The 23,684-nt window shown below is 46.5% G+C and overlaps 1 protein-coding gene across 1 annotated transcript in view; it reads left to right on the top strand.

Moving 5' to 3' along the window:
* LOC8035372 (probable ubiquitin carboxyl-terminal hydrolase FAF-X) overlaps positions 1-23,684 on the top strand; it is an 87,404-nt gene that overhangs the window by 13,337 nt on the left and 50,383 nt on the right. The window contains exons 8-19 of the mRNA XM_029966017.3: positions 2,305-2,443; positions 3,433-3,495; positions 4,002-4,196; positions 4,728-4,826; positions 6,355-6,757; positions 12,379-12,466; positions 13,303-13,354; positions 13,735-13,806; positions 14,713-14,816; positions 15,566-15,776; positions 17,001-17,212; positions 20,332-20,460. Coding sequence (XP_029821877.2) covers positions 2,305-2,443; positions 3,433-3,495; positions 4,002-4,196; positions 4,728-4,826; positions 6,355-6,757; positions 12,379-12,466; positions 13,303-13,354; positions 13,735-13,806; positions 14,713-14,816; positions 15,566-15,776; positions 17,001-17,212; positions 20,332-20,460 — 1,767 coding nt within the window. The remainder of the gene's footprint in view (positions 1-2,304; positions 2,444-3,432; positions 3,496-4,001; positions 4,197-4,727; positions 4,827-6,354; positions 6,758-12,378; positions 12,467-13,302; positions 13,355-13,734; positions 13,807-14,712; positions 14,817-15,565; positions 15,777-17,000; positions 17,213-20,331; positions 20,461-23,684) is intronic.

The raw sequence follows: 23,684 nt of genomic DNA, 5'->3' as shown, positions 1-23,684 counted from the left end.
AGGAGTGAAATGTGCTTTGTTGTGGTCGAGCGGCGTTTGCCTTGGTTCTGGTTCGTTGATACATTTCGCTCCATAGAGGGAAGACGACAGCGATGATATGCAAGTGCGAGCATGGCACAGGTCTTAGACTTCTGTGATTCTACATTTGCCTGAGGGCATGTTCAGCAAAAACACTGTCTTTTAACAATGTAACAAAAAAACTGGAAGTAAAAAAAAAAAAAAAAAAAAGGTGGCGGATCGGGCAAACGTTGCTTACCCACCTTGTGCTGTGATATGAAAACTCATTTGTTTGGGATCTGTTTGTGTGGGAATGTTGCACGTGGGATTTTTTTATGTGAGACACCATATAAATCATTTCCACATAACAAAAAAGAATAATAATTGACATGCCCAATTGATGCAAGATCCACTTTATTTGTGATCTATTTATCTGAGGCTCCTTTACAAGCAACCCATTCAGTGTCTGGGGTAGCTGTTTGTACAAGCCCCATTTATCCATGTTCTGTCTCTCTTGGATGTGTTTATTTGGTTGGTTTATTTAGGACTTGTTTGCTAGGAAATCTGGTAGTAAATCTTTGTTTTGTAATTATCGACCGATATCTCTCACCAGTGTTCCATGCAAGATTCTTGAGCATGTTTTGTGCACTCATATAATGAACTTTCTTGTAGACAATGATTTCATTTTCATAAACCAGCATTGCTTTAGAAAGAACCTGTCTTGCGAAACCCAACTTTTGTGAATTATTAACCGATCTACACACAAACATACATTCAAAAGTTCAGACTGACATTATTTTTATTAATTTTTCTAAGGCGTTTGATTGCGTGCCACGTAAACGCCTACTTAAAAAACTTGAGTGTCTTAATATTGATAGTTCTCTAATTAACTGGATTTGGGAATTCTTCACCAACAGAACACAGGCAGTTTCTTTTCATTGTAATGTTTCTTCTAGTTTTAATGTGAAGTCTGGAGTTCCTCAGGGATCAGTTTTGGGCCCCTTGTTATTGCTTATCTATATTAATAATATTGCCACCAGCATTTCCTCCACAGTCAGACTCTTTGCTCACGACTGCATTATTTATAGCATTGTCAAAAACCAGACCGACCGTCTCTCACTACAGCATGACTTAGATGCCCTCTCTTTGTGGTGTGATCGCTGGCAAATGAACATCAATATTGAATGGGTTAAAATGGCGCAAAAAAGACGAAGGACCAGTAAAAGGAAACACTCAGACACAGCGCTCGCCCAACTTTCCACCTTGTTGAACATCAATACGTCAAAATCTAAATTCATGAGCTTCTCCACAAAAATATCCACTGTAAGTTTCAACTACTCAATAGGTCATCTATCAATCGAGAAAGTAAATAACTACAAATATCTAGGAGTTATTTTGAGCTAGAATCTACACTGGCAAGATCACATAAATTATGTGGCTAGCAAGGCTAGTAGGTCATTAGGACGAAATTTATATCTGGCACCTCCGGACGTTTCATTACTCGCTTACAAATCATATGTTCGGTCTCAATTAGAGTATGCTTCTATCATTTGGAATCCTTCTCAGGACTACCCAATTAAAAAAATAGTCAATTCAAAACAGGGCAAGCAGATTTATTTACAAAGATTATTCTCGACACCCAAGCGTATCTCAGCTGAAAGAAAAAACAGACCTGCCACTCCTCTCTACCAGAAGAAAACTTTCTAGGTCAACCTTCAGCCATAACATCTATTATAATAACCCACTCCTCAAGCTTGAACTTTTAAAGCTGCCACACCGTATTTTTCCTCGATTTGATCATCAGCATAAGATACTATTTCAAACATCACATACTAAACTTTTCCAGACATCACTCTTACAGTTGGCAATTTCCGTCTGGAACAGACTTCCAGCTAACATTGTGTCTTTAGTCATTGTTGACGAATTTAAAATTGTGTGTGCTCAATACTGCGTAAATTGATATGTATGTTTTCCACTTGTTTTCATTATATTGTACTTTTGCATTATGTTTGTTCATATTTTCACTGTTCTAATTTCTTTGTGTACTGTTGAATTTCCCCCCTCATGTATGCCCCCTTGGGGTGCTTGTGAGGTACAAATAAATGAAAAGAAAATGAAATGAAATGAAAAGTACACTGCAATTTTAGGCCTCCCGATCTCCGAGGGTGAGGCTTACCTGAAGTAAAATCCAGAGTATCGTCTGAACCCTTTTTTTTTTTTTCTTCTATAGTTCGCAGTCTTTTTGGGGCAAAACCGAAAACCGCTTAACCAGAGCGACGTGTCACTCACGCGTCGTCTTTTTCCCAGGTTGCTTCAGATCTCGTCGTTCAACGGCAAGATGAATGCGCTGAACGAAGTGAACAAGGTGATCGCCAATGTTTCCTACTACGCCCACAGGCACGCGGGCATCGAGGAAGAGGAGTGGCTCACTGCAGAACGCATGGCCGTGAGTTGCCCTCAGTGGATTCTCGTTTCATTTATGGTGATTGGCTTACCTGCTGGGCCAATCGCAGATGCAGTGATGAGGCAGAGAGCAATCCTCAGCAGTCTCGTAACTTTGCAAAACTGGACAGCGAAAGAGTACGCACTTGGGCTAGTTGGTAATTTTTTAATAGGGAATAAAAGCGTTCCAAATGACAGACAAGTAAAAAAAACAATGAACGCCACAAAGTGCTTTGTGGTGTTGGTCATTCTTCTATTTGTTTGTTACTTTTAGCACTTTTATCCTCTACAATGCCCTAAACAGCTTCTCTTCTCTTGTCTACAAAGTGTGCATATTGGAACACGCAAACACTATGCCTTATACCAGTGGTTCTCAACCATTGATGTTTTGCAGACCCCTTGTGGATCGGCAGAGATGATAGAGTACCCGTTTCTGGTGGAGGGAAGGGAAAGGTATAGGTTAATTATGATGATTTATTTAATGGAAATAACTATATGTGGGCTGGTGTGAAGTAGACTTCTCCTGTTAACATACACACGAGAAAACTGTCCCGAAAAATGTAAAGTTTCTTCGCAATCTAAAAGTAAAAAGACAACATTTATCATTGGGCTTGACTGATATGGCAGGGCTTCGCAGACCCCTAGAATGCCTTCGCCGACCCTAATTTGAGAACCATCGCCTTTTACAGTGTTAATTTGCCGACGTCCCTGGTTTCACTCGGCCATTGACGTTTTTACTGTTTTTTGGAATTACACTCGAGTTTAAATGACATTGCACAGCATTCTGAATTGCAAACATGGGTATGCAAATTTTTTAAATAATATGATTTATTTAAATAGTATGATTAATAATATGGGGCTGGTAATCTGCAAGAAAATATGGTATCTGCGTTCTTAGGGCCGAGTTGCGCGTCAACTGGGAGTAACTTCCTGAGCACTCTGGTTTCGCTACCTGGGTCGTAAAAGAGTGGGTGTGTGTGTGCCTTTCTGCAGGAGTGGATCAAGGAGAATCGAGTGTTGCAGATTGTGCTGCGGGACAGCTTACACCAGCCGCAGGTGGGTGTCGCTTGGGTGTCTATCTCTTCGTACCTCTAGGTGTCCCGACATGCTCTCCACTCCTTGTTTAGCCTCTGAAATGAGTGGAACATTGAAAAATCTAGAGTGAAAAGAAATGCAGATGTCAGTTTGTTTTAGAGCTGGTTGTGTCGTGCACGAAAGCCTTGACACAGCAGCTGTTTTCCTTTATGCTTGTGGATCACTTCTTATGACACTTCGAGTTCCCCGATCGGGGTGGTGATAATGCAACCAGAATATGCGAATGATGGCCGTTTCGGTACAAATGCAATGCAGCAGTTCGAAGTGGCCAAGTTAAGCATTCCTTTACATGGACGTTCAAGTATCTCGAAGTGCTGTTTGTACTGGCTGCCAGGCACTCGCGTAGCAGCCGAACAACTCTTTTCATACGTGGTTGTGTGGTGGATGGGTGCTTGGGGACGAACATAAACGCATCTGTATTCGTTTGGGCAAGTGAGTTGTCTGTATATGTGCATGTCTGTCCACAGTACGTGGAGAAGCTGGAGAAGATGGTGCGCTTCGTGATCAAGGAGAAAGCGCTGACTCTGGAAGACTTGGACGACCTGTGGGCCGCCCAGAGCGGAAAACACGAGGCCATCGTGAAGAATGTCCACGACCTGCTGGCCAAGCTCGCCTGGGACTTTGCACCCGAGCAGTTGGACCACCTCTTCGACTGCTTCCAGGTGAGGAACGGTGGGACGTTCAACCGTTGGCCGCGTCTTCGGACGTGACGTTTATGGTGCTAGAAGGCGTCTCTGACTGGTGTGCTGACCGCGTCCTAAAAAGTGCTCCGCCGACTTCCACCCCGACAACGTCGTAGAAGTGTAATGCCTTTGCCTGCCGCAATCTCTGCAGAAGCGCGACGACTGTGGTGGAAAATGCAGCAGACGCCCGTCCCGCTGCAGGCCACTTTGCGGCTTGACAGTATGTGAAAGCTTTAAGAGTTAGGACGTTGCTACGACGGCGACATGTGCATCTGCTTTAGTTTTTCTGTGGGAACTCATACTACCTATCTGCAAGGGTTGGACGTTCAACAAGATGACACACCGTCTCCTGCAACGTCGCTTGTTGCCACTTTGGGACCACTTTCAATGTGTCGGCGGCATAGGACGCTAAACACATCAGTTGAAGACACGTTCCGGACGCTGTAATTGCGTCGACGTGCCTGAGTCTGTACCGTTTTTAACTCGCGACGCGGTGTGGGTTGTGCGCAGTCGAGCTGGGCCTCCGCCACCAAGAAGCAGCGTGAGAAGCTGCTAGAACTCATCCGGCGACTCGCAGAGGACGACAAGGACGGCGTGATGGCGCACAAGGTGGGTTGTAGCGTTTACTTTTGCTGTAATGGTTTCATTTATGCTTGCAGCATTACAGCAATCTCCTCTCTTTTTACTTCGGCTCCTAGGATGTGTATGAGATTTCTTAAAGCCATGGTTTACTTTCCAATGGAGCGGGGGTCCTCAAACACTTACGGTGACTGCTGTCATGGGCTCTTCCCGCCTCTGGAAATGACATCTGTCGTAGTGTCGTATTAGGGCGTAGGGTGTCTGTCGTCAATGTTGCCAAATCCTCAAAAAGATGGCCCGCCACCTGCGGGGTTCGATCCTGGGTCCACTCCGTGTGAAGTGAGCGCGTTGCCACTGAGCTATGCCACAGCTCTGACTAGGTTGCCGCAATGTCCTTCTAATTTTAGGGTGATGTCATTCTTTGTAGTACCTGATACCGACCCTGCTCGCTCTGGAAAAATGCAGAGATATAGCCCATAACAAAATGCCAATACATTGGGCCGGGAGACACGCTTTCACACGCTCCGGAACGAAGAAGAAACAAAAGCGTTCAGAACAAAATGATCAGATGTCCATTGTGTTCTGAACTTTTTTGTTCACGCACTAGACTGCGCGTGAATGCGACGCCAATGCCCAACGACTTCGTCATGACGTGTAGCAGCTATCGCTGTGACTGTTTTGTAGATTAGCACAGTATGGCTCATCTTTTTGTTGCTAGTCAATTAGCAGTTGCTATCAGTCACTAGCAGTCAGCCTCGTTTAACTGCTAGCCGAGGAACCCTTCCCGATCCTGGTAGTGATGCCTGAAGCAGCCCAGGGGTCTCCTGACCTCGTAAACAAAGATTCACATGTGTGTGTTTGGCAGGTGGTTATGCAACAGTGGATGACTCGGATCTTCCAAAATAGCGCTTAAAGGGATGCTGAACCGAAATTTCGAGTTCACTAAACAAGGCCGGGCGGATAGGCGGGAAGCTGCAAAACCAAAAAATATCACTCATACGGCGATACGGTATATCTAACGGATCGCCGCATTTTTTTAAAAAAAAAGTGTGCGATTGAACCCTGCCGACGAGGCCGACGAGACAAGGCACGTCACGATTCCAATTCTCTCTCCTCCTCGCTACGTCCCGCCAAGCTGGTGAACCGAAGTGAAAAGGAGAGAAGCGAGGCCGCTTCTCCTCATTCTCAAATTCCCCGGAGGACAGTTACGTCAAAGAACTCGCTTGATCGCGCCCTTCTTTTTCACAAGTACGGCCATCCGTTTGAGATATCGATGTACGAGTGATGTTTTGGGGTTTGTAGCGTCCCGTTCAACACTTCTGCAGCCTTACTTTGCAAAATCCAAATTTCGGTTCAGTACTAAGAAACAAGGACGGGCAAGGCAATCTGGGACCTCGGGGAACCCGGAGGGGTGCTGGGGGGAACCCTTAGATCAATACGAAGCCAGTGTGAGAACCCAGGAAGTAGAGGTGCTTGAACACGCAACGCCACGCGACATAGTCGCGCGTCAGCAATTCAAAGAGTCGAGCCTTACGTGTTCATCCATCTATCCACACAGGTGCTCCAGCTGTTGTGGAGCCTGGCCCACAGCCGGGAGGTCCCGACAGACATGATGGAGCTCGCGCTGAGCTTCCACGTGAAGATCCTGGACTACAGCTGCTCGCAGGAGCGGGACGCCCAGAAGTCGCACTGGCTGGACCGCTGCGTACAGGAGCTCCGGGAGGGCCCCGAGTGGGCCCTGCCGGCCCTGCGCCACATCCAGGAGGTGGCGGGCCTCTACTCGGAGGCCCCCTTGGGGCCGGCCCCTGCGGGGGGTCCCCACCGGGCCGCTCCCGCCCCCGTCGGGCAGGCCCTGTACCGGCACGAGGTCATCAACCGCCTGCAGCAGCAGCACTCCTTGGTGGTGCTCGTGGCGGATGGGCTGTCGGCGTACATGGCCAGGGCCAAGAGGCTCGCAGCGGGTGAGCGGGTCTGAAGTCACTAGACCTTGGGAAGCTAGCACTGCGCTGCCAATGCATCTCCGGCTTGTGTGTTTGGCGTTCCATTCCGCTTGTGCATCAAAAGTGTTCCCAAAATTGTTCCATAGTCGGAGCGTCGCACTGTCAGGTGTCACAATCCCAGCGGTCGGGCCAAGAAGTTGTACAAAGAAAGGGCGAGAGAGAATGCAAGTGTTGCCGTCGTCGCGGCATCCCAACTTCTGGCTGCCAAAGCTTTTGTAGACTGTCAGGCTGAAGAGCGACCTGCAACGGAACAGGCGTCTGCTACGTCCCCCACCGCTGCCTTGACGTCGCCAGGATAGTGGCCGGCGACGGCGTGACTTTTTTTTTTTTTTACTTTGTCAAACAGAAATTGAGCGGCTTCTTTTTTTGGATGCAGTAATTACACCTGTCGGAGATGCATTCGATGCACCATAGTGCCGTATTTACACAAATGTAGGTCGACCCTTTTTTCAGTTTTTGAAATCTGAAGGGGGGGGGGGGGGGTCGACCTATAATTGAACCAAAGCATTCCACCACTGGCAAAAACGAAACAATCGTAATATCATGAACAACTCGGCTTGTTACGAGTTTTCAGCCGGCCGTACCTCTAGCATGGCACTATTCTGTGTGCTCATTTTACAAATTAATTATGTTTTTACTCACGCGAACGAGTATTACTGATAGCGATTCGCAAATTAACCCGAATATGCGGCGGTGAACAGCTCACGGCGCGCCCGACTCCCGGGGGGTGGCGGCACTTCTTGTAAGAGCCACTTGGGAGGCCGCTGGAACAGCCTCACGGCTCACTCACCCCGCAACTTCTCTTCGCAGTTTTTCGCGCGATTCACGGTAGCGCATACCGTATTTATTCGAATATAGGTCGACCTTTTTTTTTCGGAAATGTTGTCAAAAATTAAGGGTCGACCTATAATCGTGACCAAACAATTTCGACCTAATTCGCGACCAAAATTTGAAACCCTACAGAGGGTATGGAGCTATCAATCACCTAGCCAACGTCGCGGTAGAGCCGCGCGGCTTCTTGTTTCAAAAAGCTTTTGATGCACAAAAACAACCGAACAGCAGCAGCCGACAGCCCGTGGCCACCGGCTACGGCTCTCGCGCACGTTCCCTCGGCGTCGGGTTTCGCCATCATGCCTGTAGCGTTCCCCCCGCTGGGCAAGGGGGAAGGAGAGGGAGAGGAACGCGATGCGCCATGCACTTTGCCCTCCTATGCGCTCCATTCCTCTCCCTCGCAAACGCGCACAACAAAAAAAAAAAAAAAACGGAGGTACTTTAGTTTTTTTTTTTTCCGGCGGGTCGCGTGTTGCTCACGGGGCTCGCAGCGTTACTCGTGTCTTTGTATTTGGTCTTTGGTCGCTCACCCGTCTCCACCTTCTTTCGTTTCTTCTTGTTATTTTACAACGGTGTCAGTGAGGTATTGTTGCCAATTTGCGAGGATGTCTACCAAGCTAGAGCACTATATAGCTCCTACGGAGCAGAGTAGCGCAATCCTTTGAACCCCGTGTTTTGCCGACAACATGGCCGACAGAGCGGCTCGGCGCGAGTCACGTGGTACTCAGGGTTCCAGGAGGCGGCCCACCCTATGGGAGAATACATGGAGATCGACATAACACGGCTGATTAAAAAACTAACGGCGAGTTCACATTTTTCAAAACTAGCCTGTCGTGAAGTTAGTAAAGCGCTAAACACTTTATCAAAGTTTTAATAATATCGGATGCGTGTGCAAATTTTGAGAAGGCAATTTCCGAGGCAATGGCGTTTGAAGCAGACGATTTTTGCTCGCAGCGGAGATGGGCTTTTCGGGTTGGCCGGAGCGGGTCACGTGAATGGTGTGACGTCGCCGTGTCGTCTGCTGCATGATGCCGCTCAGGCAATTTCTAAAAAAAGTTACGTCCTTGTATGGCACAAAACTTATCGCATATTATTCTAAAATGTTTCATTATTATGTCAAAAATGATTTCAATTCCGCACATCCCCACAAAACTGAAGAAACAACGATTTTCTCACGTTCCCCATGCATTTCTGACCGCAGTTGGAACCCCCAAGCGTTCGCCGCTAGTCGCAGAGAGACGGCGTTCTATAGTCGGTTACAAGTCAAGAAGGTAGGAGAAGCTCCTCCCATAAGTGTGATGCGTCCGTTTCTAATCTCCCCGCAGTCGAAAGAAGAGTTCACTGGAAACGCTCCTTGTTCCGCTTCAATGGATTCCTACTTGTCTCCGATCCCACTTTTTAAAAAAGTGACCTTTGTATTCATCGGAGAGGGAACCGAGCCCCTGAAAGCAGCCTTTGTATCCATCGGGGGGGAAGCTAATCCCCGAAAGTCGTATTTGTTTCCGTCGGTGGGGGAGGACTCTAATCTCCCTCTCGTGGCTTCCACAATGCTAAGTCAAAGTTGAAAGATAAAGCAAATATGTACAGAAAGGCAAGACCCTCCTCGCGCGTTGTCCGCGACGTCACGGAAACGGTGGGACGCTATTGGATGCAAAGGTGGCGGAGGGATATCTGATTCCCTTTGAGGGGCATTTGCCGCTACCTTCTTAACCTGTAACTGACTATAGATTGCGCTACTCTGCTCCGAAGGAGCTATATAGTGCTCTATACCAAGCTGACGAAGCTTGGGACGACGATATGTCCGGAAGTTCTGACGATGAATACGTTTTTGACATCGCCCTGTGATTTAGCTGAGAGTGCTGTAAATAAAGGTTTGTTTCTTTTGCCCTAACTTTCCCCTGTTCCTTAAAAAAAAAAAAAAAAAGAAGAAAGGTCGACCTATATTTGAATTATTTTTTTTTATTCTCGGGGGGCTCAATAAATAGGGGTCGACCTATTTTCGTGGTCGACCTATTTTCGGGTAAATACGGTAGTTTGATCGAGGGACGAGATCATGCTGGAGCGCTAACTATGTTTTTTTTGTATTGACACGCGTGATCCGGGCAGCTTAGGTTTTCGGTGCTCGTTTTTGGCCATTCTTCACCAAGAAGCAACCAACAACTGTGCTGTTCGACGGAAGTTCGACCTGTCGGAGCGGGTGATGCTCCAGTGGTGTCAGCAGTGGCGTGGGATCTTAAACTGTGACGGCAAACAAAGAGGCTTCCATAGGCCAAAATATGGTTCCGGAGTTGGAAGTCAGACTTGCAACGTACGCCGCAAAAGTGTGCAATCGGTCCCTAGCCGTGACGTCCAACACGATCACTGAGTAAGCGCAAAAGATGCGGTTGATCCTGTCATTTGTGAAGTGCGAGATTCCGTTGGACGCCGACGTGCTTCGAGAAAGTGATAGTGATGATGATGGGACTGACATCCCCAGTGCGGATGAGTCGTAGCCAAGTCGCGGACAGAGTGAGAACGACAGTGAGCAGCTTCAGTTGTCCCGCCTCCTGTGTGAACTTCCCAGTTTCGATAACACCTGGGCATCTCATGCACCTCGCGCGTGCATGCGCAGCTAATGCACGCCAGAAGGCATCGATCGCGTGTTGGAGGCTCGGCTTTCGAAACATACTTTGCCGTTCTCACGTGTTCGCAGTAAAATGCGCATCTACAGATTTTTTTTTTTTTTTTTTTGCTGATGTGCAATGTGGGGGAGGGGTCGACTTACAATCGTGTAAATACGGTAGTGCCATTGCCTTCCCTGCCTGCTCGCCGGATAGATACTAACGTACAGATAACCAAAACCTTGCAAGGCGATTGGCTGGTTGGTCCGTGTTGCCATAGCAATTGCCATTTGGTCCTTTCAAACCTTTGAAGCTTCGAAAAGGATCGTTCTGTATCAGTCACGCCAAGAGCCTTATGCAGCGGCGGCGTACCGAAAGCATTCCTCTCCAACATAAGCGTCTTTGGCGCCGTGAATGCAATCGACTTGTCGATCATGCTTTTCTCACCAGATCTTTTATAGTGATGTTGTTCTTCCGTAATTGAAGATGGGGAAATTATTTTTCATTGTCGCCAAGTGCTGACGTCGCAAGTGGTGGCGGTGCGAAGAGGTGCACTTGTCTCGCTTGTGTGTGGGTAACAAAATGTCGGTATACAAGAAATGTCTTTATAAAGCTGTCGCCAGGAATTCAGATTGGCTCGCCAAGAATGGAGAGGTCAAGGGGAAACTGCTCATTCCATGAACCAAAATGGCAACCATACGGGGAGCTTGGTGCCACTTTCCCAGGATCCAGTGACTTGAAGCAGGACTGCTTCCCGTGTTGTGTGTTGTTGCGATTTGCCAGAGACCTTTCAGGGAAATCCCACGAGGCGTCTCGTCGACCCCACATTCCATTGTGCAGCGCGGGTAATTGTAGCGTCGTTCGTCATACTCTCGGGCCAACTCATACCTTCTGTACATCCTGGAAGCACCACAATGGACCTTTTCTGTAACAAGCACCGTCCGGGAGACTCTCTGCGAACTATGAATGAAGTGCACCCTGACACAACTCCAGCCATCAGAACAGCTTGGTATTGCGCCGTTGTATCAGTTTTACAGCAAAGCTGTTGTATGTACGCTAGGATCTGGAAAAAAAATGTGTCCGCGAATGTTGACGGAAAACTCCCCATTGGTCGTGTCAAGTATGAATAAATAAAAATTAAAGGAGGGTGCAAAATGCGTGAGTCAGCCTTCCTATGCGTGAGTCAGCCTTCCTTGGCATTATTACATAGTGAGGTCCTGATTCCTTGTTATCATTTCTAGGCATCGTCCTGGAGGTCGTCCTAGAAGTCGTCCTTGGGGTCGTCCTAGGCGTCGTCCTTGAGGTTGTTCTAGAATCTTTCCAAGAAGTTGTCCTTGAGGTCATCCTAGGCGTCACCCTCAAGGTCGTCCTTGAGGTCGTCCTAGACGTCATCCTCTAGGCATCGTCCTCGAAGTCGGAGAAGTCGTCTTTGAGGTCGTCCTAGACGTCCACTATGCGTCGTCCTCGAGGTCGCCTTAGAGGTTGTCCTAGAAGTTGTAAAGATAACAGCTTCGCTGGTCCTCACCTTTATGTAAAGTGAAAGGGCTGTACAATTTTTTTTTTCTTTTTTTTTTTTCTGCCTTGTATTACAGGTGCTCAAAAAAGGATCGTCAGGAAAAATAAATATGCGCGAAGATAGGTGTCTATAATGTTTGTTCCGCAAGGCGGTGCCCTTTGAAAACGACGACAGCGGGGAAGCAAGGCCAGGGGAGAGAGCGTGCGCATGCGCAGAGGCGTGCTGGAAAAGGGTCCATTCCTTCTTTTTTACCACCAAGAGTTCAGAATGCAAAGAAAACCGAATGGACATGTCAAAGTGGACGCATACCCATTTCGTTATTGTCTTGCTTTCTTTGCATTCTGAAACTGCAAAATGCTAAACCAATTTGAACCGCTTCTTCAATTCAAGGGTGCTCCTTCGCACGCCATACGTTGGGTTGCCGTAGCATGTCGAGAGGATGACCGGATGCGCTGCATGTTTCTGGGACGGTCTACTGTCTGGTGCACTCCTGCTGCACAATGAAGGGCTGACTTTACCTATTCAGATGGGCGAGCATTTTGTATTTTGATAAGCAAGATTTTTCTCCAGTGCTCTCTCCCTCCTTACTTGGTGATTTTGGAAGTAATAAAGTGAGTTAAATGGTTTGCTTGCAGAGCATCCTGACCTGGATCCCAACACGGTGTATGCAGACAGCCGATACAGTCACGTCCAGCAAGTTCAAGAGAGGCTAAAATTTTTGAGGTGGGTTCATTTTCTCAGTAGCTGTGGGGACCAGCGTTTCTGCAACTTTGTTCATCGATACAAACAATTTTATTTTTGTGAATATAAATAAGAATGTTTTTAAGAGCATTGTCTCCAAACTTAATGAAGTTAGAGCTCCCTCTTTGGTTTTATAATTTTATCTAAATGGGGACATTTCTATAAAGCAGCGACCGTCTATGTGCTGCCCCAACCAAAGTCGTGCATGAAATTCTTTCCATAATTGGATGCAAAGTTGTGAACCCATAGCTGTACCGTCCATTTGGCTATAGTAGTCTCTTATTTATTTATTCATATATTTATTTTTGGCACTTTCATTTTTTATTTTACTTTTCCACTTCATAGGCAAAAGGAAAAAGCAATGCTTAGTTTAGTGTTACACTGCATGGCACCGCTTGTTTCTGTATATTTCTTGTGTGCCTTAGATTTTATAATAAAAAGTATGAATGCACCAAACTATTTGTACTTACGTCATAGTTATACGAGCATTTGTCTAACTTTTATCACTGAAGTTGCCAAGTTCTTATCCCACATTCATGCTAAATTGTACAAATTGTATTGCAGCTGGTAGTTTCTAATGCAGTGAATAAATATCTCCCGTACCGTGAGCGTAATTATTTGTGCTTCGAGCACATTGTAGGGTGGTGCAGAAGCCTCTGCACCGATTATAGGTTGGGAATTTGCTGACTATGAAACATTACACTTTCAGTTGCAGGGCTGTTCTTAGGCCTTATCAAACATTGGTGCTATGCCCACAAGTGCCGGGAGGACGACGCTGTTCAGACATTATATTATTTATTTTCCCGTTTGCCTCACAGGTTTCTTTTAAAAGATGGACAGCTTTGGCTGTGCGCTGCCCAAGCAAAGCAGGCAAGTTTCTAAATCTGTGTTTGGTTAAGTCTCCACAACCCCCTTTCTACTTCATACTGACCTTGCCCTTTTAGCTGTGGACCTTCTCTCACTTTTTGAGGCCAGTGCCTTCTACTCATTATCTCGGTAAAGCTGCACTTTGAGCATGCCTGATAAGATATTGCGAGCATTTTGAAGGGTAAACAACCTTCCAACCGTTTTTCTTCAAAAATTTAGTTGACTGTAAAAATGGAAATACCGTAGCCCATGTCTCGCCTGTGTGCATTCGTTCAAAATTTTACACTAATTCTCATCTTTAATTTGTGTGAATTTCGGCGTGTTTGTAAAGCGACGGTTCGAGTGCCGACTAACTGGGCCCCTGGCTTGACGCTTGTTTCCAGATCTGGAACTGCCTGGCCGAGAATGCCGTCTACAGCACGGATCGGGAAGCCTGCTTCAAGTGGTTCTCAAAGGTGACTTGGAATGGTTGCCACCATAGCCTCTTGCAGGTTGAGAAAACCAGGGCAGGCTTCTCCTACAAGCTTTCTGCCCACCCTGATTGGTGGTTTTTCTCCTCTCCACCTGCCTCTCCTCCGGCGTTTGCCTTGCTTAACCTCTTCCGGGTTTAGACGCGCCTCAGTTTTGACCTGTGGACGTATTGCCATGTCTTGAACATAATGTTAAATGCATTTAATTGATTTGCATTCGCCAGGTGCAAACGTGACTGAATTGTATTGGTGGGAAATATCTCTGTTCTTGTTCTGGATCACGCATGCTTGGAAGTAGCACAAAGCGTCGCTTGAGCGAAGTGACAACAATGACTCGGACAATTGGAACGCCACGCTTAGTGACGGCGAAACCTCATCTCTCGACGACCATAATGACAAAAGAGGCCTAGACGATGTGCCGACGGCAAGGACGTCCGCCGCATCCCCTACGTTACCGTGGCAAGACAGCGAAGCCCTGAGGGCATGCTTTCTTTACCGAGGAAAGTGTGCTCAAAACAAGAAGCAACCTGTTGTTCCTTTTTGTGGAGACAAATCAACGACGAATTTGAGCTTATAGCGCAAAAACATGCTTACAATTTTTTGAGTGCAAATACTCCCTCAAGGACTGGTCGTGCACCCAAAAAGCAAACTCCGCACTTAAGGGGTAAACCTGCAACATGCTATAGTTAGGCCAGCTCGGGTTTGAAATTTATGGTCGTTCTGGCTGCTGCCGCTGCCTTATTCCTACAGGCACAGCAAAGCTGGAGTTGTTGGAGCGCTTGTTTTTGGTCACGTTTTGACTAGAAATAGATGGCAGCGTGAGCAACGCCGACGTCAACATTTGGTGCGGGTGTCTTCAGCAGCCTTCAGTCTTGTCTTTGTTTTCTCCAGTTGATGGGTGAAGAGCCTGATCTGGATCCTGAGATCAACCAGGACTTCTTCGAGAACAATGTGCTTCAGCTGGAGCCCAGCGTCTTGACCGAGAACGGCATCAAGTGAGTCGACCGCCTGCAATGAAGCCGCCTGATATACTTGCAGAGCGCCAGAGCGTTCCTGCTCGCTCTCGCTCGGCAACGCAGATGCCATACAGGCTTCGAAAGGAACCGATCGTGATGATCCTCTGAGCGCAAGGTTGCATTCACTTGCGAGCCTGTTACAATACCCTTGTCCACTTTCCCACACCTTACAAATTGAGAACAGTTTTATTGCGCTCGGTGCTGTTGTAGGTATCATCGTGAGTGAGTGCGCTTTTGACTGCGCTCTGACCACCCAATTGTAAAAGAGCTTGGTTTTTTTGTGTGTTTTCTTTTTGTGTTTCCTTGCCAGTGCAGTGATGTCTCATTAATATGGGCCGCATTAACATGGACACCCTACTATATTGACAAACTTTCCAGAGACAGATTTGATGAATATGCATATTTTTGTCTCTTTATGGATTGTTAATCTCAATATGGACGGTTTTACGGGGGAACAAAGTTGTCAATATTAACGAGACATAACTGTACCTAGGCCATGGCTGTTTCTGGACACAAAATAATTGAATAAATCGGGCTTCGCACGTGCTCATGAAAGGAGCAAAACAAACGAAGAAAAAGGTGTTTGCAGCCTGCAGGAGCCAATACTAGTTGAGCGTAATGCAAACCGAGCCAGGACGAGGCACGTTTTAAGTGCGGCAACCTGAGGTTTTTTCAGGACTCCGCGTCCTCCCCGTTCTCTCCAGTCGTTAACGTGCACATCTGTGCAGGTGCTTTGAGCGCTTCTTCAAGGCGGTCAACTCAAAGGAGGGCAAGCTGGTGGTGAAGCGGCGGGTGTACCAGCTGGAGGATGTGGAGCTGGTCGGGGCCGACTACCTCTGGAAGGTGGTGCTGCACGGGGCGTCTCCCGTGGCTGACCGGGCCATCGAGCTCCTCCGGGAGGTCTACACCAGTCTGGGACCCCGGCTGCAAGGGTCCCAGGTGGGGTCCCCTCTCCCCTTTTTTGTGAGGGCTCCCTTACTAAAAGGCATCTGGAAGGAAACGTTTTGTTGCTATGTCGACGCCGCCGCCAGTTCAAGCCTGGTCGTTACCCTAGACCAGAATATGTTTAGAATGCTACAAACCGTTATTTATTGCGTGGGATATGAAACTGGGTTCCCCGGAGGGCCCCCGTGGATTCTCCGAGTTCTCAAGTTTTCTCAACCAGATTAAAACCAATTGCTGGGCTCTGGGCTAGTTAGTTCAACATAGTATATACAATAGCACAAGTGCTTGTCCTGTCCCTTTCAGGTTCCTGTCCTCTTGTGCTATTGTATATTAGATTTTTTTTTATCAACCCTATCCCAAGTAGTGCATTTTTCCAGTTTAGGCTCCTATTTAGCAGATCTGAGACATCCATTGAATGGACGAATGGGTGACTTGGTTGGAGTTCATAGTGGAAAAACTGCGATAGTGGGACAAGGACAAAGAAGAAAAACGGTGCGACTGGGACGAAGGCAAAAAAGAAAAAGGACAAAAAAATTGTAGAGCCCTTCCACTTCACGTGAAGATGGAGGACCAGCAAAGCTGTTATTTTTACGACGTCTAGGACGATGCCTAGAGGACAACCTCAAGGACAATGCTAGAGGACGACCTCGAGGGTGATGTCTAGGACTTCTAGGACGACCTCGAGGACGATGCCTAGAGATGATAACAAGGGATCAGGACCTCTCTATCTAATAATGCCAGGGAAGGCTGACTCACGCTGGTTGCCTCTTTTTTTAATTTTTATTTATTCATACTTGCCACGACCAACGGGGAGTTTTCTGTCAACATCGGCGGATGCATTTTTTCCCAGATCCTGGCGCATAACAGCTTCGCTATAAAAACGAAAAACTGAAATCTAATAAGATCTCAGTTGTTAGTCGGCGCCCATCTCGCGCAACCCTTTTCTTTGTCCTTGTCCCAGCCGCATTATTTTTCACCCCAACGTCCATCAACGGGTAACTATGAGCAAAAAACTTTTTAGTAACCATTTTCGAGCTTTGTAGACTCCCAAAAGGCTTTAGTTACATTAATGCCTGAACCGGGATGGGTTTGTTGGCAATTGGTCGTGGCAGGTAAGTGTCACTCAAGATTAAGAAGTTTGAGAGTCCCCAATTTATTGCGTCGTTAATCGTTTGTCGAGTTCTAGGCGCCATACGTATGGCGAACCCTCCCTGACAGGTGGAGATGCACGAAGACTTTATTCAGTCGTGCCTGGACCGTCTGAAGGCGGCGTACGACACGCTGTGCGTGCTGGAGCAAGAGCAGGGTCCCCGAGAGGCGCTACAGGAGAGCGCCACCCGCATGGTGCGCGTGCTCCGCGTGCTGTCCGAGTATGTGGCGCAGTGCGACGGTGACTATGCCGGGGACCGCACGCTTCTTCCCATGGCAAGGTGAGCGGTGTCCCTTGCGCAACTTGACTCAGTTTGTCGTTTCCGCAGATTGCTGCCCATAAAATTTCGCTGGGTGCCGGGTCACGTCAGGATCGGGGGCGATGACGAGGCGGAAAAATTGGCTGTCTGCTCGAGGCTCTTTAATAACATCTGATGGCTTACCCTACTGGGGTTTTTAAACCACTTTCGAAGAAATCAATTTTTCATGCACGGCAGTTGGAATGGGATATGGAGAACAACAACGAACTTTGCATTATCGAGCCCTTTCTGTGGATTTGGGAGAGCCCCTTTAACAGGGAACGTCACACGGAGGTGCTCCTGTGCCACCTGAAAATAGGTCACTCCCATTCGACACGTCAGTTTCTGCTCCATGGTGAAGACGTTACGCTATGCGATCATTGTGGAGAGCTTTTGACTGTGTTAAGGGGAGACACTGTCCAGAAAAAAAAATTTCTGCAAAAAAAGTTGATTTTGAAAAATGACATCTTTACATCCACCAACATCTAGAGAGTATTCCCAAAAAGTTTCATTAATTTTCACTGTATAGTTAATTTTTTATAAATTATTTTCCGTCCACCAAAGCTATAGAAAAGGTAGGGTTTGGAGCACTTTGAACACATTTTTCTCCGTTCCACTTTTTGGTATAAATTCCATTTTAGTCAATCTATCGTTTGATAATGGCAAAACAGGGAAAGCGCATTCTTCCCTTATCCTGACTGAAATTTAATAAGGAGTGCGGCTATGGAACTTTTTTGTCACTTTACGGATATCTTTTGTAAAAAATGTTGACATTTTGGCGAAGGCACAGAAGACTAAAAAGTTGACCAATTTTGCAGAAGAGAAAGTTTATAGAAATGAATTACTTTTTAGAAAAAATGTTCCATAGCCGCACCCTCTAGGCATTCTGCTACATATCTAGCAAATAAAAATCTTTAATATTGCAATAGTTTTCTGGCGATAGATTAACTAAACAACGTAGGCGTGTTGCTGATAGAAGCTACTCTTATTTCCTTTTCATTTAACCGACAGACCTGAAATTTTGTCATACACCCTCTAGCATGACGACCAGCCTACCCTGTAAATTTCGTTAATTTTAAAACAAGGGTTCAAAAGTTGACTCCCCCTGGGGGTGTGCCCCCTTAAGCATTCTATAGAATTATACGTCTCATTGCCTACTACGTTGATCATATTTTCCAAAACTTTTTAGAGATCGTTTTTCATTTTGACCCCACCTTTTTGCTTGGTGATGAACCTTTTGTTTTGTTCAGCTATGCCTTAGATTTTTTTCAACGAACTGGATATACTATATATTTTGTTTTTTAAACCACAGTCTCAGGTTTTCAATCATCATGTATAACTTACACCAGTTCGCCTGCACTTTAACCGTTTTTTCATGGATATACTACTGTTGTCTTTTCTTCGACTTTAAAGTTCCCTAATTTATCTGCACAACTGTCTCAGGTGTTACGATTAATTATCACCAGCTCGGCTGCACACTCACTGTTATTTCATAAACTGTATATCTACACCAGTTATAATTTAGCCTTGGATACTCTTTTTAGTATTCTCTGAATATGTTTAATTTTGTGCACTATATTGCCTTTGTTGCTGCTGTGACACTAAACTCCTAATCATTATCATCAACCACAGATTGGTCCTATTTGAGACGTTTAAAAAGTGGAAAGCAGCTGGTGACTTCGCTTTGCCATACTGAACGTGTTCGTACATGATGTTTGTGTTTTAGATGTGCATGATTAGATTGTTACCCACTGCTAGCACGTAATCTTGCAGCTATAAATGGCAGTCACATTCACTTAACATTTTCGAAACCTGAATTTGTTTTGTCGGCCTACTTCCACGGAATTCTGTAACATTTGACTGTAACGGCTGGGCATAACAGCCAGCTCTAACGAAAAACAGACACCGAAAAGCGTTGCGCCCATAGGAAACCGTATAAAAAGACTTCAGTCCCCGGCAGGATTTGAACTCGCCACGTCGAGATAGTGGGCTAAGTGCCTTGCCGACCGAGCTATCCAGGGTTGGTGTTCAGACCATGCAACTTTTTGGCACTTTGTGGCCTTTCCTGTCATGGTGCGCCATCTCACGGTGTGTATCAGAAATGAGAGCATATCTTTGGTAGCGGTGCCGTTCAGATGCCCTTCTTTTCTTCCCTGGAAGGCCCGTCGCACGTGCTGTGCTCGCCAGTCTTTGTCAGCACGATCAAGCTTGTATAATCTTTTTAATACAAGTTTTATTTGGCTGTAAAGTTGAATTTTGAAAAAGGTTGAATGATAGTTCAGTTTTCCCTCGCTATGTTTTAAAAATGGGCCAAAGGGTCATTCAGCTTTTTCTCAGATGATGTGAGTGTGCGGCATACACCGTGCAACACGGATAGTTCGGACACGGCGTTGGTGCTTTTTGGACAGTTTGCTCGAAAAGGTATTGACTGATGCTGAAATTGTATGGCTTATGTTGCTGTCTAACCTAAATACATTCCGTCATCCTTTACCACAGAAAGTGTTTCATGGGATGTTTCCTTTGAGAAAATTGTCGTGAACGAGCAACGTAACGAACGTCATGTACGAGCGACACGCTGGGAGCGTTACGGACATTAAGGTTGTATGTAAAGTTAACACTTAAATTATGAGCCTCGGTGGGGCTCGAACCCGGATTAGTGCGGTGGCAGTCGGATGTCATAGCTACTGAGCTATTGGCACAGCTGGTCTGACAGCATAAATTAATTTTATTTGAATGCAAATCTGCCGGCAAGAGTGGCAGGTTTTGAATGAAAATAATAAAGTAAATAAAAATGAATAACAAAAGTCAGAGTAAATCAATTTATAAAATAAACATAAAATAATAAAATAAAAATACTTGAAGATAAAAAGCAAAAAATAGGTAATAAAAAGAATGAAAAATGTAGTACAAACCACACATGGTTTGTGCAGGATGTACTGTGTGCTCCCCGGTCTTTGTCAGCACGATCGAGCCTGTGTATAATTTCAGTTTTGATGAGTTTTATTTCCACGAGAAGACAAAAAGAACTGCAGATCACTCGTTGGTGCTAACCGTGCTGCAGTCCGTAGAGCCGAATCAACTCGGTGGCCTTTTCCACCCAGGGCTCATCGGGGCAAGCACTTGGGTCTGACGGTTCGTTTTCCGAGCCAAGGTCGACAGCTGGAGGACTTGGAGCTCTGGGTTCACACAAACGACACCCTAGGCTCGATACGCCGACAGATTCTGTCCAAGTGAGTCATTGAAATCCTCTGCCGTCGCGACTTCCAAATAGCCAGACACTTGGGTATAAATGTACAGTGCCTAACAATACGAGCTGGAATGCACAAACGGCGACCAGGCTCCAAGAACCAAGCAGTCACAGGTCTACCCTGCGTGCATCGGGGATGAGGAGGTGTCGCGCACGGCGGGCGAGTGGTAGACAGACTTGAACACATCCACTGCCATTCTGACCCTCCACTCATTGCCTGTTAGACACCCAGTGATGCGATTGCTGCGCCAATTGCGCCAAACTGCGCCTATGGGCTAACCCTGCTACATCCTGCTACATTTTGCCAAAATATGGGTAATCTGCGCCAAGCCTGCGCCGAAGGACTGATTTCGGTAGCCTTTCAAAACCGAAACTAAACTGAAAATCGCAATAGTCCGATCTCACCAGCTAGTTTGAGTACGCCACCGCTGCCGACGTGCATCGTGGGAGCTGTAGTTTTTCTGCACGCGCGATAACCCTGCTGGAGGTCTGCGCGAGCAGAGCACGAGGCGGCACGAGCTGCCTCGGGAACTGGCTTCTGCCTCCTACGAACTACAGTTATGGCGGCGTCACGCATGCGTGGAACGCTTGGTGAGATCGGTCTATTAGGCATGCGTGAGCTAGGTGGCGCAAGCGGCTCCTGACACAAAGATACCCTGCGTGAATCGTCCATCCGGTCCCCCGTTGTATAGTTTTTCCCGCCGTCTCGCGTTTCGCGCCCTCGTCGCTTCGGGAATCTCGTCTCGCGTCTTTTTTCTAATTTTTTCAACGATAGATGCGGGCGTGTGCGAACGCTCCGACGCTAGTGTGCCGGGTGCCAGCAATGTCGTCATGCTGTGAAACAAAACCACGTTTTTGCGCGGCGAGAGTTACTTTGTGAGCTGAAACGCTCGCGCTGTGCACAATTACTGTGGTCGCGCGACATCGGGTGTTGCCGTCCCCACGTCGCTGCAGATATGGCACTTCCTAAACTTATTCATCGACATTCCTGTCTTTGTTTAAATCATACTCTAATACAAAAATCCCTCTTTAGCTCAATGACTGCTTGTCGAAATATTGATTACCTAGGTTTTTCTCGGTAGGCTTTCTTCCGAGAGAACCCCGGTACGTGAAAAATATGCCGTGAAAGAAAGTTGGTGAAGAGAAGTGAGCTAAAACAAAGAAGGCAATGTCTGCACGCTGAACCCGCACAGCGTGCTTGTTTGTCTCGAGTTCAGTCGTTGCACAAAGTGCTCCAAGAACTTTTTGACCCTGGCTCGCGATGTCATGCATCGATGCGCTCAGGTTCTTTTTTTTTCTTTCTGTGTGTTCAGCTTTGTCTTGCCTTCCGGCCTGGCAAGCACGCGCCGCTGGACTGTTTTATTTTATTTTTTTTGTCGCATGCTGGACAGTTGCATTTTGCATACTACGACTACGACAGAGGCACCAGCGGGACGCTTGCAATCCATTGTTTTACGTTTGCTTACTTTTGATGAAAATCTGGCACGTCGGGAACCAGTAAAACGGTAGCATGCCCTCTTTTTGGAATTGCTCGGCAACGCCTACAATACACTTGTGGGATGTCTTAGCCGTAAAAACACAAACAGCGAGTTCTGTCAGAAAGCAGCAAGAAGTGCCTTTCGTTTGTCCGCCACTTAAAACGAATATTTTTAGCTTAGAATATCTGCTCCAAAAGCCACTTTCGCTGCTCCAAAACACTGTTTTGGCTGCTCCAAAAGGTGCTCCAAAATGGCTTAGGCCAATCACATCACTGGACACCGCATAGTCTGTACTGCCTGGTCGCCGTTTGCGCATTCTAGCTCATCGCTAGCCGCTGTATGTACAGCTCCACTGCGCAGTGCCTGCTCAATTTTGTTTTGTGGAAAACGCAGGAACCGAGAATGAGAACTAAGCTTCCCCGCAGCATAGCTCTGTGATGTTGGAAAAAGGGAAACCGATAAGAATCTAGACCTATGCTACTCTGCCGCGCAGCCATGTAACGTGAAGCAGAGCCATGTAACGTGGTCGGGACACTGACCTCTGTTGCTTTCCTCGGCTGTTTGCATCTTTACATTGTGCTTTTAAACTATTAAAAGTTGTTGTTAATCTCTTAGTGGCTATCAAGCTGCAGTACAGAGGAAAAGGCAAAACAAGACCTTGAACAGCATGGTCAGTGTTTCATGCTTTAAACCGAGAATTTTGGGTTTTTCATTTTAAAAACCGCGCTGGTCTTTGAAAGGGGCCCACTCTGAAATTATTGTAAGATGCTGGGTGGTCATGTGCAGACAGCAGTGTACCTTTTAGTGTCAATTCTGTTCGAGGAATCCGCTCTTATTGGGATGTTCGGGAATCTACTCACCGACCCATTTTTCTAACTTCGCAGGGATTGAAGAAGTGTCCGAATAACAGAGCAGTCCGAAAAATCTGCAGAATAAAAAACTTGCTTCATTACGTCGAAGCGGGCTTGAAAAAAGCCCTTAGTAGTGCATTGCTTCAGGTTACGCCTCCGCTTGCATTCGGCCACTTTCTATTAGCTTGAGAATCGCTGCCTTCTTTTCTAGCGTTATGGTTGAGTACTTTCTGCGCTTCTTAGCGACATTTCGAGGTCACGATCTCCAAGCCGGCATAGTCCGAAAACATGATTCATCGAAACAAGATGAGAGGCACAAGTTCACGACTGCAGAATGGCGAATGAACAAAGCAAAATTGTAGCAATGCTGATGATAATGACGCGCAGCAAGAGAAAAAAGAAAAAAGCTGTGGCATAGCGTACCCTAGTGGTAGGACTTAGCAATACTCGAGTGGCGCTGCCAAATCAAGCCAACCCATGTGCAGCCAACATAGAATCTAAAATGGCGACTTCTCGGTGGTGTTTCCCGCGGATCTCTCGCGACAGTTTTGTGCGAAAAATCTCATTTTTGGGATTTCAAGCTGTCCGCAACATTGGTCGTGAATATGCACTATTTCTGTCGGGTAGGTCATAGTTCCTCTTTTAGGTCCGAAATATCGAACAAGTCTGAATTATTGGCGTCCAAAAAATCGGTAGGCGGCTGTAGTTCAAAAATACTTGAGCCTGTTTTGTTTTTTTTGCTTGTCACGTAAGTTAATTTGTTAAATGTGTCTAGGTGTACACATCGCGACACTGTTAGCGCGAACATGACATTGGCGCCTTTTCGCATTTTATTAGGAAAGAATATTAGTGGGCACAAGGTTTTACCCCTTATATGA

Source organism: Ixodes scapularis, unplaced genomic scaffold, assembly GCF_016920785.2.
Source record: "Ixodes scapularis isolate PalLabHiFi unplaced genomic scaffold, ASM1692078v2 PGA_scaffold5__190_contigs__length_132052651, whole genome shotgun sequence".
Classification (NCBI taxonomy): Eukaryota; Metazoa; Arthropoda; class Arachnida; order Ixodida; family Ixodidae; genus Ixodes; species Ixodes scapularis.
The sequence above is the reverse complement of the archived record's forward strand: the minus strand, read 5'-3'. Positions and strand labels throughout refer to the sequence as shown.